The sequence below is a fragment of the Lithobates pipiens genome, unplaced genomic scaffold, assembly GCF_037356315.1.
Source record: "Lithobates pipiens isolate NorthernLeopardFrog02 unplaced genomic scaffold, aLitPip1_a1.2 Scaffold_8, whole genome shotgun sequence".
NCBI classification, from domain to species: Eukaryota; Metazoa; Chordata; class Amphibia; order Anura; family Ranidae; genus Lithobates; species Lithobates pipiens.
The window spans coordinates 432,319,095-432,334,383 of NW_027507903.1; the positions used below are offsets into that span (position 1 = coordinate 432,319,095).

The 15,289-nt window shown below is 42.8% G+C and overlaps 1 protein-coding gene across 4 annotated transcripts in view; it reads right to left on the reverse strand.

The window, feature by feature from the left end:
* Positions 1-15,289, reverse strand: part of RNF130 (ring finger protein 130) — a 552,857-nt gene that overhangs the window by 302,138 nt on the left and 235,430 nt on the right. For all 4 annotated transcript variants that reach the window (XM_077474312.1, XM_077474313.1, XM_077474314.1 and 1 more), the window contains exon 3: positions 11,212-11,462. In XM_077474312.1, coding sequence (XP_077330438.1) covers positions 11,212-11,462 — 251 coding nt within the window. The remainder of the gene's footprint in view (positions 1-11,211; positions 11,463-15,289) is intronic.

Consider the following 15,289-nt stretch of genomic DNA (forward strand, 5'->3'; position numbering starts at 1 on the left):
TAGCCTCTCTCCCTGGAAGGGCAGGTCTGCCAGTGCTTTCTTAGATGCCTGGTCCACAGACCAGCATTTCAGCCAAATCAGGCGACATAGCACTGCTGCTGATACTGAGGCTCTAGAGAGCAAGGGGGTCGTATCTAAGGCACACATGTCACAGACATACTTAAGGCCCTGCACCATCTGGTCCGCAAGCTCCACGCAGACCGGGGAAGTCTGTTGCTTCTCCAACTCATGGTGCAACAATTTAGCCCATTCAATAAGCGTCTGTGACACCAAGGCCCTGGCTAACACTGGCCGCAATGCTGACCCCAACACCGTAAACACGGACCGGGCAACCGCCTCGGCCCTCCAGTCGGCAGGGTCCTTGAAAGCAAGGGTCCCTTCCACCGGAATTGTGGTTACCTTATTTAACCTGCATACCGGAGGGTCCACAATTGGAGATGTCCATTTCTTCAGGAAACTCTCCTCAAAGGGGTAACGCACTGTCATGCATTTTGGAACTGAAAAGGCCCGCTGCAGTTTTCCCCACTCCTGGTAAATAATCTTATAATAATTTGGGTAAGGAAACACCTTAGCCGTGTGGGCTGGCTTGTGGGACCCGAAAGGGACTGACACCTCTGTAGACATATCCTCCATCTTTAGGGCATCCCGCAGTGCTCCTACAAGCGCCTTTTCCTGCACTGACCTGGACACCGAGTCATTCTCATCGTCGTCTTGGTCCTGGTCCGCATTCTCTGACATGTCAGAATAGGGGCCGCCTGCCACAGTGGGGTCTGAGCCTCAATCAGAGATTTCCCTAGAAGATGGTGGGTGGAGGGGGCGTGTTTTACCCCCTTGTGCACGCACGCCGCTTCCACTCTGGCAACAAAGGCCTCTAGGACCACCGACATAGCATCCATAGTCACCGCAGGTGCAGAGAAACTGGTTGCCGTTACAGGGATGTCAGGGGAAGAAGCGTAGCTTCCGACGCCATGCTGACCCACACTCACCTGTCACCACTTAGGGACCTGAGGCAAGTCACACAACATGTCCACCCTCCTAGCTGCCACAGACAGAGGGGCCTCCCACAGGACTCACCACCCTGATCTAGGTACTACTGCTGCTGTCCGCTCACCCCTGTGTCACCCACAAGGTGTTCTGTGTAAAAGGGCGCTGTTCTAGAAGGAAACAAGCACCCAGCGCTAGAGGCAAAAAATCGGCGGCTACTAGAAAATGGCCGCCTCAGAAAAAAACGTCTGAGGGCACCAGAAAATGGCCGAAAGGAAAAAAACTGGCTGTGGCTATAGAAAAATGGCCACGGCCTCAGGAAAATGGCCATGGAGCGAGCGGCGGCCTCCCCACATGACATACACCACAAATACCCCACCGTGGCCCAGAAACAGGGAAGAGGACGAGCGGACCCTCAACACCCAGCACAGCCCCCTGCCAGGACCTGGAGCCCCCCAGAGGACCACCGGCCAGGTAGGTGCACTGCACCCCCATGTGCCCAGTCACACAGCAGCCCATAGCATGGGGATGAGGGAAGGGACGGGGAGAGAAGAAAAGGAGAGTGAGAGACCCCCTAGTCGACCTCCCAGGGATTGCCCAGCTGCTCCATCCTGCCGAGACAGGTGGAACCATACTTACCCCTCCTGTAGGGACTGCTAGACGCATTCCACAGACAGACCCATCACCCGAGCAGTAGGGGCGGCTGTCGGCCACGGCACACTGCAACAAGGACAGCAGTAGCCAGTCATATGCGTTTCCCCCGGAGCATATAGCTCACCGGCCGCCCCTGGATCAGACGGGGCATGTGGTAGCCGACCCAGCACATAGCTAAGGTCTGCTCGTGCTCGATGACCAGGCTGGGGAAACTACCAGGATCTATATATATTCAGCCTGTCACCCAGCCCAGCTGTTGATTGTAGATCACAGGATTTAAAAAATGCAGAAAAAAGAAAAAAATTCCCAGGAACAAAAGGTCCTACTGGGAGCCAGGTCCTTCTCCTACACAAGGGAGAAAAACTGAGCTGCTGGATGCAGTGTGTGGGCTTGTAGCCAGTAGGACCGCCCCGCTGGGCGATACTGTGCAGTTTTGCGTTTTTTAACATGTTCTGTATAGTCCTCTCCTAAAGGGATGATATAACCCTAAGGTCAAGATGAAGATGCTGTGTCCGTCAATGAACGAAAGAAAGGTTTCCTTTTACGTCCACCTCCCTCAGATGACCATCTATAAGCTGAGTTTGTTTCATAAGCCTGTCTGCCTGTCGGTAATACTTATCTTTAGTTTTCAAAATATCAGCTACAAATACTTTGAGATGTTTTTCCAGGGCAATTTACGAATCTCTGAAGGTGGAGTCAGCCAATAAACAACTATTGTCTGTATATAACTTTTACATTTCTATATCCAAGGTTTCAATCTCCTTGGAGTAATGCTGACAAAGAGTTCATCATCGTAAATGAACAAGACTGGAGATTGCTTTCCCACTTGGTTTTAAATTCTGACTCGACCTTGAATAGATTCGGAAAAATTTGCACTCCCAAACCCCATGGGACTATTTTATCTTCAATATATTTTTAAAAAGTATTTCTTATTCCAGATCATACGGGCCTATTTCTCCAATAGTCTCCTAAGACCCATAAAGAAGCGTTCCAAAGTTATACATCCAAAGGAGGCTCCTTGTGCTATATGGATTTTATCCATCAGACCCTCAAAGCCTAAACCTCTATAGGTTGCCATTGTACAAGACAAAAAATTATAATAGGAAAGTAAATAATTACAAAAAGATTTGAAAATAATACATTTCAACAAACTCCATACATTTGGGGTGTTTGCCACCCTATATCATAGAAGAGAAAAAGGTTTTAGAGCTAGGATGTTGAAAGATTGTTATAGCACCACATCCCTTGAATATGTATAGAAAGGTTTTGGGACTTTTTAAGCGCATACGAAACAAAAATATAGAAAAAAATATACATTTAATAGATTCAAATTTTAAATTGAATACATATAACATTCATATATTCGATCAATACGTTTTGCCTTTTATGACTTCTTCAGGAGATAGTTTACAGCAGGCATTGTATATAAGATGATCACTACAATAGAAAATACATATTTCAAAAAAATGACAATAACCGTAGAAAATACAAAATGAGTACAAAAATATTTAAATGGCATTGCAAACTTGAACAGAGAATAAAACACAATTAATGCACTAATCTGGACACTAAGACCCCTTTCACACCAGGGCGTTTTGCAGGCGCTATAGTGTTAGAAATAGCGCCTGCAAAACGCCCTAAAGAAGCTGCACCATTGTTTGTAGTGTGAAAGCCCCGAGGGTTTTCACACTACAGCGGTGCGCTGGCAGGACGTCAGAAAAAAGTCCTGCCAGCAGCTTCTTTGGAGCGGTGAAGGAGCGGTGTGTTTACCGCTCCTCCACCGCTGCTGCCCATTGAAATCAATGGGGCAGCGCTGTATTGCCGGCGGTTTTAACCCTTTCGCGGCCGCTAGCGGGGGTAAAAGCGCCGCGCTAGCGGCCGAAATGCGCCGCAAATCCGGCGGTAAAACGCCGCTAAAAATAGCGGCGTTTTACCGCCGACGCAAGGTGCGGTGTGGTGTGAAAGGGGTCTAACCTGTGTATTCAATAAATTAAACAACACCCTTAGTATGGATGGATATAATGGATTAAAGTGGAGTATCAGAGAGGGATAGATATGCTAGGGGGATATACCATAGGTCCATCTGTATGGATAAAGATAAAAAATATCTATGGAAAAGTTCCTCTATGATTAAATGCGAGATACATTGGTTTAGAAGGAATTGCCTACCTTAAAAATGCCCAACGGAATCCATGGAATAGAAGGATAACTTCAAATCCATGTCAAAGAGGGAGCCAACAGGAAAGATTATATTCCCTGAAGGCCTTGGCATTGATATGCCAGAAGTTCCTTAAATCAAATAAGCACAGATTCAAAAACTGTGTCAAAACAAAAAGCATAGGGTAAAAAAAAAAAAAAACGATCAGTAATCCAAATTCCATATTCGTCACAGGAGTGCACCTCCTAGGTTCTTATCCTCACGAGGACCAGACAGGGAATGAATGGTGAATGCCTCCCTTTATATCCCTCTCAAATTCATCTGGCACCAAATCAATGGCACCAAAATGAATTAAGGACACCTGTAAAGCTGAACGTCATATCCGGCCCCACCGGAAGGGACGTCCGACGTCATCAGGAGTAGTGAAGTGGCGAGAGCCAAAAGGCACTGGAAATTTAGTAGAGATCTTACGATCAATGCCCTATACATTTCCTGCCCAAAGTTGGAAAAACCTACAGTGGTCCATTGGTGACAGAATTTTCACCACAATGCGGAGAATAGGAGCAGAAAAAAAATGCTCAAACACCTTTTACCTCCATAGAGGAAATGGTTAGATAAAGATAGATCAGAAGAACAACTGATATGGCGCCACCTGTTGGAACCAACAAAGTAAGCGCCTTGGGTGTCCATATGATACATCCGATCCAAAACCATACCATATAATACTACCCTGTTTCCCCTAAAATAAGACCTAGCGTGATTGTCGGTGTTGGCTGCAATATAAGCCCTACCACCCAAATAAGCCCTACTCTGTTTCCTCAAAAATAAGCCCTACCCTGAAAAGAAGACCTACAAGGACTTTAGCTAGGGCTTATTTGGGGGGTAGGGCTTTTATTGCAGCTATCACCGACAATCACATTAGGTCTTATTTTAGGGGAAACCGGGTATATAAAATCAAACAAATTGCAAGAGTAAAAAATTCCTTTACAAAAGAAAATCAAAATGATTATAACCAAAGCAATATGCAGAAATTGTTTGATGTATATTTACATTTTTGTTGTCGACCTATCACGGCTATTGTGGAGTAGTTTTCCCAAATACACAACAATAAAAAGAAATACACAAGCACAAGTGGACAATATTGTTACAAAATGGCGCCAGAACTTAAAACCCCATGCACACCCAGTAACCAATGTTATTCTATGGTCTCTCTCTCTCATATATATATATATATATATATATATAAATGTGTGTGTGTGTATCTATATGTATATATATATATATACACACACACACACACACATATATATATATATTTCTCACATGGATGATATAGAACCTGGATATGCTAATATGCTCATGGCTAGATATCCATTAAAGATTTAAATTTTGGGACCAGTATGTTATGAGTTATGATAGTAGTTGTAGGTTAATCATATGTAATGCATTAGTAGTTGTAGGCTGACCGAATGTAATGCATAGATAAACGTCCCGGATCTAAGATATAGTAGTAGTAATAGGCTGATCGAATGTTATGTATAGATGAGGATCCTGGATCTGACAGGTTGATTACAAAATGAGATGAACAAGGTCTTTAAGCACAGCGATTCATGCAATACTGCAAATATAGTGCAAATATGACTCCTGGTGGTCATCCGGTTTGTTTTTACCAGGTACCTTCTTTCTCTCTGCTTCCATTTTCTTTTTCCCCCCTTCTTCCTTCTTTTGTGTCTACTCTGCCTTCTTTTAATACTCCCTTGGTTTGGGTGAGGTCCATCTGATCCTGCAGGTCCTTCTCTAAAAAAAGTCAGAGTGGTGTGACTCATCCTCATTTCCAGAGGATTGGGTACCTCCGCTCGTACCATATTGTGAGGGAAATCTGCTTTGCCGAGATCTACTCCAGCTGCCTCTAGGAGTAAGCTTGAAGATCTCACTCCTAGCCTAGTCGTTAAAATCTCTTTTGAATTTAGACTGTTTGGTCAGTTTGAGATTTTTCTGGGTCCTGTCAATTTCTTTCTTAAAGCGGGGTTCCACTCTAAAGTGGAACTTCCGCCAATCAGAACCCCCCCCCCCTCCGGTGTCACAATTGGCACCTTTCAGGGGGGTGGGGGGTGGAGATACCTGTCAAAGACAGGTATTTACACCCACTTCCGGGCATAGACTCCCACGGGAGTCTACGCCTCTTCCTGTCCTGCCGCGCTGTCTGCTGGGACACACACGGGTCCCAGAGACAGCGCGGACAATTCCTATTGCGCTGCGCGACTCGCGCATGCGCAGTAGGGAACCGGGAAGTGAAGCCGATTCGCTTCACTTCCTGATTCCCTCACCTAGAATGGTGGCGGCAGCAGCCGAGAGATCGATCGGCCTCGGCATCGCTGGACCCCGGGATAGGTGAGTGTCCATTTATTAAAAGTCAGCAGCTGTAGTATTTATAGCTGCTGGCTTTTAATATTTTTTTCCCCAGTACAGTCCCGCTTTAATGAGATCATTCAGTTTATCAAATTCAGGTTTTTCTTTGAGGGGTTCATTCTTGTTTCATGCTTCCAGCAATCTGTGTTTGTAGTGTCTCTAATTGTAGCTTTTCTTCCTCAACAATAAGCCTCATGACCCTCAACCCATGATCAATACATTGTTGCTGCCATTTATCAAGAAATCTCTCCATTTGTAAGTGGGTGCCAGGCACCACTCGTTCCTTAGACCGCGTGGAATTGTTTTATTGCTAATATAGTATTCTAATGAAAGGATATTCCATTTACGGTTTAATGATCCAATAATGTGTTTCTCATGTTCCTTAAATAATGGTTTAATGTGGCTTGGTTCCTATGACTCAGTGTCTACTGTTTCTAAATTAAATGCAGCTTTAATCTCATCATCAAACTCATCACCAATCACAAATGCCATATCCGCACACAGTCTTTTAATCAATTTACACTTTCGTCTAATGTGGTTATAGACAGGGAATAAAACATACTATTTCAATGAAGCCAGAGTAGTCAAGAGGATCCAAATGCAGGTGATCCAAAGAGGATCAGGGGTCAACAGAATATACGGATAAAATTAATCTGAATCCAATTTAATTAAATGGTGAGAGGGCTCAACCAGTAGTAGGGTGTTACTGATTCGTTGGTTAGGACAGGATACCGCCAAAGCAAATAAAATCACTGGAATGTAGGAAAGGGGGTTGGGATAAAGAGACATCCCAAGAAAGCAATAAGGCGAATCCACCATGTTGTATTGTGGCAGATTCATTACAGCAGCATTCACCTTCATCTCAGTGATTCCTGGGGAGGCACGAATCGGACTGAATGGAAAAGGACTTAGACACTACAATGGAGTGGTGAGAGCCTCTGGGATGTATCATGTGTTTGCCACCCTTCCCATACCCGTTCCCCTTTACCAATAAAATGATCACTGAGATATACGTAAATATACCGTGCACCTATAAGCTGTGTTATTGGGCCTAACTATATTTGCAGTATTGCATGAATCACTGTGCTTAAAGGACTTGTTCATCTCATTTTGTGATCGCCCTGTCTCAGATCCGGGATGCTCATCTTTGCATAACATTCGATCAGCCTATTACTACTACTGCATCTTAGATCCAGGATGTTTATCTATGCCTTACATTTGATCAGTTTACAACTACTAATGTATTACATTCGATCAGCCTAAAACTACTACTATCATATCTCTTTGCTTCAACTTTAATTTATCAACTCTCCATGCTTTCCATCAACTAACGGAAACTGGTCCCAATATTTAATGGATATCTAGCCATGAGAGTATAATATATATATATATATATATATATATATATATATATATATATATATATATATATATATATATATATATATATACACACACACACACACACACACACACACACACACACACACTATATATATATATATATACACATACACTATTTTTGGGCTTAATACTAAAGCAGCACCATAGAATAACATTGTTTACTGGGTGTGCATATGCAGTGTGCTTGGAGTTTTAAGTCCTGGCACCATTTTGTGACAACGTTATCCACTTGTATGTGTGTGCTTCGTTTTATTGTTGGGTATTTGGGAAAACTACTCTACATTAAATGTTATTTCTGTAATTTTTAGTGGGTTTTAAGTTAACATACTATTTAAAGATCAATAAAGCTTGTTAGACATTTTCAATGATACACCATGGTGGATTCTCCTCATTGCTTTCTTGGGATATCCCTTTATCCCAACCCCCTTTCCTACATTCCAGTGATTTATTTGCTTTGGGGGTATCCCGTCCTAACCGACAAATCAGTAACACCCTACTACTGATGAGCCCTTTCACCATTTAATTAAATTGGATTCAGATTAATTTTATCCATATAGACTTACATTGATAGTTGTCTGACTGTGATTTTCCTCAGTGCTTCACAGACCCGAAACAGTCATGAAGCAAAAAAGTCAGAGAAAAAAGGTCAGAATTCATTATTACTGTACACACTATGTAGACACTATGAGAATCAGAAGAAATATTCCGTATGAGGCATGATCATTAGATTTTCGTGTAGTGTGTACACAACTTTCGACATCTGCTTCAGACTTTCCAAACAAAAATTTCCGATGCCAAATCTTTTCTTGTACGTTAACAGAATGAAAATTTTTGTTTAAGGTGTATTGTTTTTGTGGTTTTCATACGAGAAAAAAAAAAAAAAAACATACGAAAGACAACACATGATCAGAAACAAACAAAAAAGGCTTTGTCGTATGAAAAATTTCATACATTATTTCCATTTTGAGTTCCGACTTGCTGTGAAATATTGGGAAAACCCGGACGACCATTTGACCGATTTTCTTATAGTGGGTTCGTACCTTATGCCAGTGACAAATTAATGAAGCCAAAGCCATAGCATGACAGCCAGACAACTAGTATTTCTCGCATTTCTACAAATCTCAAATTCTCAAAATCAAGTTTCTTGATCTTTGAATGTTTTTATTCTAGTTTTGCAAAACAGAATGGGAACAGTCCAGTATTATAAAACAAGCCAGCGTTAACAAGAAAGGTAATTTTCCCTTTTGTATTGATAAAGATGGCATTATTATCAGAATGAATCAGAAAATAAGGTTTGGGAAGATATTTTATACTTTACCAACACCACTCAGGGAGGTGGGCATGAAAGACAATACACCCAGCCTACAACAGGCAACTGTCAGAGTTTCAAGAAAAGGGAAAATAGGGGCAAGAATTTTTTTATGTAACAGACATATTTCCCCATGTATAATAATCCATATTTGTATTGTATAAAATTTAGAGATTTGTGAATTAACTACTATCGGCATTTTTTTTGACACAATGCACTCTGTTTAATAAATAATCAGCCACACAGAGAATGTATGGTTTTCAGTATGTTAACTTTCATAGTAGGAAGGAGGAGTAAAGCAGAACCAATGTGTAGGACTGCAAGCCAGGAAACAGAGCTTCTGTACTGTACTGCGTAAAAATAACTGCCCATATGTATGATCTCTTTTATAAATAAGTACCGTATATCTGAAACAATATCACTGAGAATAATCAAGAATATATTACTTTTAAGCGGCAACTGAAGAAAGATCACTTTTTACCCCCGCCATTTCTTGCCTCTGTGCATCCTCCAACCATCAAAGATTGGCAAGCGAGTAAGAAAGCCTATGGTTTTCTAAGAAACAGTGTGTAAAGACCATTTGTAATAAAACTACAGTAACAGACATTAAGGGCAGTAAATATCAGGCGTGCGTTAGGGTTGATCTACGTACAGAGTTTATGGGTACGTTATGTACAGAGTATAGTTTCAGGGGTACTCTGCAATGTTCAGGGGTGCGCTGTGTACAAAGTGCAGGGTTAAAAAGTGTGCTACATACAGAATGCAGGGTTTAGGGTATGCTATGTCCACATCTCACCTCCGCCACTCCTCGGCTGTTCTCTGCACTATTCTTACCATCCCCCACCTCTGCACACATCTCCCTTCGTAGCCCTCACTCCCCCCCCCCTCCCCCAATAAAAAGCTTCCTCGTGTCTCACATGGCGGGCCCAGCTCTAGTACCTCCTGTAAGCAGCGCCGCCTCTCTCACTTGCAGGGAAATCATTAGTGGGCATCTGTGCACCCAGGGTCAAAGACCTATCCTGTGATGCCCCATAATCTCCCTGATCTCCGCTGTGAGTGCAGGGCAGGCAGGGATCTGCGAGAGCCACTGAGAGCAAAGCTGTCCTTGTAAACACAGAAGCTTCTGTGTTTACAGGTGACATTGAGCACCTGATTTTGCACTCTTCAGTATCCAGGGCTTTTTTTCTCAGAGAATAAGTGCAGGAACTCAACCATGCGCCCGCCCCCCCCCCCCCCCACACAGAACCACATCACACTGTGGATGTGGACAAATTGCACACTGGGAGGATCTAAAAAGGGCAGTAAATATCAGCAGTGCGTTATGTGGGGACGTTAGGGTTGATCTACGTACAGAGTTTAGGGGTGCGCTATGTACAGAGTACGGTTTCTGGGGTACCCTGCAGTGTTGAAGAGTGTGCTACATATAGAGTTCAGGGTTTAGGGTGTGCTATATCCACATCACCCCTCCTTGGCTGATCTCTGCACCACTCTTGCCACCCCTCACCTCTGCACACATCTTCCTTCGTAGACCTCACACCCCCCCTCCAATAAAAAGCCTCCTCGTGTCTCACCTGCCCGGCCCAGCTCTAGTAACTCCTGGCAGTGGCAGTGTAGGCAGCTCAGCCTCTCTTTCTCTCTCACTTGCAGGGAGATCATTAGTGGTCATCTGTGCACCCAGGGTCAAAGACCTGATGCCCCATCATCTCCCTGGCCTCTGCTGTGAGTGTAGGGCAGGCAGGGATCTGTGAGAGCCACTTAGAGCAAAGCTGTCCTTGTAAACACAGAAGGCTTCTGTGTTTACAGGTGACAGTGTGCAGCAGAGGGCGAGAGCCAGAGGTGACATAATAGAGTTCCACCACGTTGCGGCTGAAAAAAAAAAAGCCTTGAGTGTAAGGGCCACGTGAAATGGCCTGTTGAACTTCCAGATTATGTTTGACAAATCTCTCTTAGGGGCTATGTCACATTAGTAGTCCTGTTACTGGTGGCCACTCGGACCAGGAGAATTGCTATAGTGAACATTCAACTGATCCTACAGCATTGCTCCTTGATGCCCAAACCAGCCATATGTTAGTTTGACAATGTTCCCTCACTAGCCAGAGAAGTAGCAGTGTTTGAATGACACTCTTCCAGCTTTGCTTGCTGGGGACTGAACTAGAAGAGTGGGTGAATGCATTCTTAGTGATCTCATCAACTGCAGGTTGCCACCATTAATATGAACAACAGTGTAACATAGGTCTTGATCTAAAATATAAAACAATACCAGCTCAGACTAAATTTAAATGTCAGAGTTTACCTGATTTCGATCTCGGGCACTTGTATATCTGATCTTCTGTATGAAGTAAAAAATTAACCAAGCCGAAGATATGATCATCAAAACGATGAATGAGATAGAGACAAAGACCAAAGAGCCACGACTAAAGCTCCTGTTTGGGCTACGTGATCCAACAGCAATAGCCATGAGGACAGAGATGTTCCTTTCCACGTAACTCAATATTTCCCGTCCTGTGGACTCGGAGATCATGATGGCAACGATGTCTCCTGTTCCTGTAATAGGAAGAGATAAAAAGTTGAGAAATTCACTATCCTGTGATATTTATTTTAACTAACAGTACAGTTTTGATATAACATCTTCAGCAGGTCAAAGCAGCACTGATGGACACAGATTAAAGAAGGAGATTAAAAAAAGTATTTACCTGGAGTTATTTAATCATCCATGTTTTTATGGACTTTGTGCACTGGTTCCTACAAAGTTGGGAGCATGGAATTGCCCAAAATGTCTTGGTATGCTGGCGCCTTAAGATTTACGTTCACTGGAACTAAGGGGCCATATACAACCCCTGAAAAACAACCCTACACCATAATTCCCCCTCCACCAAATAATTTGGGCCAGTGCACAAAACAAAGGTCAATAAAGACATGGATGAGCGAGTTTGGGGTGGAGGAACTTGAGAGTCCTGACCTCAACCCGATAAAACATTTTTGGAATTAGAGCAGAGAATGCGAGACAGGCCTTCTTGTCCACATCAGTGCCTGACCTCACAAATGCACTTCTGGAAGAATGGTCAAACATTCCCATAGACACACTCTTAGATAAACCTTGTGGACAGCCTTCCCAGAAGAGTTAAAGCTACAAAGGGTGGGCCAACTCAGTATTAAACCCTACGGACTAAGACTGGGATGCCATTAAAGTTCACGTGTGTGTAAATGCAGGCATCCCAATACTTTTGGTAATATAGTGTTTACACACACACACACGCAGTTGATCTCAAAAGTTTGCATAGCCTGGCAGAAATTGTGACATTTTGGCATAATATTGAAAATATGAATGATCGTGCGAAAAATTTTATCTTTTATTTAAGGATAATGATCACATAAAGCAATTTATTATCACACAGGTTTTTGGATCTTTTTTAAATGATTATAACAGAAATCCCCCAAATTGCCCTGATAAAAAGTTTACATACCCTGGAATGTTTGGCCTTGGTACAGACACACAAGGTGACACACACAGGTTAAAATAGCAATTGAAAGGTTAATTTCTCACATTGTGGCTTTTTAAAATCACAATTCGTGTCTTTGTATAAATAGTCAATGAGTTTGTTAGCTCTCACTTGGATGCCCTAAGCAGGCTAGACACTGAGCCATGAGGAGGTAGAAAAGAACACTCAAAAGACCTGCGTAACAAAGTAATAGAACTTTATAAAGGAAAAGGATATAAAAAGATACCCAAAGCCTTGAATATGCCAGTCTGTACTGTTTAATCCCTTATTAAAAAGTGCAAAATTTGGGGCTCTTTTGATATCAAGCAAAGGTCAGGTAGACCAAGAAACATTGCAGCCACAACTGGTGGAAGAATCGCTCAGGATACAAAGAAAAACCCATAGGTAACCTCAGGAGAAATATAGGCTTCTCTCCAAAAAGACAGTGTAGTTGTTTTTAAGGAGCACAGTTCAACGATACTTGAACAAAAAAGAGCTGCCTGGTTGAGCTGCCAGAAAGAAGCCTTTACTGCTCCAATGCCACAAAAAAGCCCAATGAGGCATGTCAAGGTGTTGTTGGGCATATTGTAACCAGGCTTTTTTGTGAAACTTGTGCAATAAAACTTGACCATGTAGCTCTTTTTCATTCAAGTATCATCGTATGGTGCTCCTTAACCACTTCAATACAGGGCACTTTCGCCCCCTTCCTTCCCAGCCCAATTTTCAGCTTTCAGCGCTCTAGCGCTTTCAGTGACAATTGTGCGGTCATGCTACACTGTACCCAAATGAAATTTTTATCATTTTGTTCGCACAAATAGAGCTTTATTTTGGTGGTATTTATTCACGACATAAGCGCAAAAAAGCGGAAATTTGGAAAAAAAAAACTATTTTCTTTTTTCTACTTCAATAAAAATCCAATAAAATCAAATTTTGTCATAAATTTAAGCCAAAATGTATTCTGCTACATGTTTTTGGTAAAAAAAAATCCGTTAAGTGTATAATAATTGGTTTGTGTGATCACGGACATATGTACGCAAATGATCATGTACATATGTGTGCAGGTGATCACGTACATATGTGTGCAGATAATCATTGGGACATGTGATTTTAGTGGGACATATGTGGGGGACATGTTTTTATTATTAGGGACATGTGTTTTTATTATTTGGGGACATGTATGTTTTGGGGACATGTGTGGGGACATTGTGTTTATACTGTGTGATGTGTTTACTGTGTGGTGTGTTTACTGTGTACACTAGACTGGTGATCAGTGAGTAAAAAGCTGTAAAAAGCAGCCCATACTCACTGATCAGCAGCCGGCTGCAGCGATCTGCTCTCCTCTCCACAGCGATGACTTCTGTGTGAGGAGAGGAGGAGCCGATTGCCTAGCAACCGGCTGTTTGTTTACATCACATGACGGCCGTGATTGGACACGGCCGTCATGTGATCAGGAGGGCCAATCACAGAGCCCTCCTGCCGATCTGAGATGCGCCGTGTCCGGGTGACACGGGCGCATCGGGATCGCGCCGCTGCGCGGGCGTGCGCGCGATCCCGCTACTCCTGAATGACGTTCCTGAACGTCATATCAGGAGTAGGCGGCTCCCACCCGGCCGTATATGTGCATTGGCCGGGTGGGAAGTGGTTAAAAACAACCACACCATCTTTTTCCAGAGCAGCCTGTATTTCTCTTTAGGTTACCTGTGGGTTTTTCTTTGTATGCCGAACAATTCCTGTTTCAGTTGTGGCTGAAATCTTTCTTGATTTACCTGACCTTGGCTTGGTATCAAGAGATCCCCAAATTTTCCACTTCTCATTAAGTGATTGAACAGTACTGCCTGCCATATTTAAGGCTTTGGATATCTTTTTATATGCTTTTTCATCTTTGTAAAGTTTCATTACCTTGTTACGCAGGTCTTTTATAAAAAAAAAGAAATATGTGCCGCGCTATCTACCCGTTGTACTGCTATCGCAGCAGTAATAAAGAATGAATAAAGTGTCAATACTGCTACGTGATACTCAACTGTGCAAAATCAAATTCATAACATAACTGAAAAATTATAAAAATACTATAGTGATATATCAAACCATTCAAGACCTCACACATCAAATTAATAGAGTAAAATAGTTAAAAGCAGGTTAATTAGATCCGGAATAAATAAAAGTGAAAAGTAAAGTGCTATAGTGCATACAAACTGTGATGACCTGACCATATATCACATGGATCAGTATAAAGAAATAGCAGAACAAGTTCTTATCAAACATAAATCTGTGAATCCATTGATAGAAGTGATCAAAAACCATGTTGCAGTGTCTACACTCTGGTGCTCCCCACCCTTAGGTAGTAGCACCTCACATCTGAGCGTGTGACCTCACATTTAAGCTAGGTCAAACCAGGTATATGAATCATCTCTGGATTCTAAGTTAACTGCGGAATCCTAAGCAACTCAATAACGCTGTCTCTTCATATGTAAAACAGTAGGAAAAAAAAAGGCTTGATAGTGTAATATTGTTTCATAACACCAATTTAATATACAAAAAAGCCCCAGTCTGGGGTACTCATGCGGGTCTGGTGCGCCAGTGCACTCCTCTGTTCAAAGCTTTAAAGCACTGGGAACTTGTTGAGGCCATAGGTTTCTCCACTGTGAGAAAGACCCGCTGCCGCCTGCACCTTCCTGACCCCTCCCCAACACGTGTTGATACAGGGAAATGACGTATCTTGCTCGGGGGAATGTATTTCCCTGTATCGACATGGGGAGGAGGCAGGGCTTAGAATCCAGAGGCGATTCATATGCGTTGTTTGACCAAGCTTAAAATGTGAGGTCACATGCTCAGAGCTGAGTGACTATTACCTAAGGGTGAGGAGCACCAGAGTGCACAGAGTGCGCAACATGG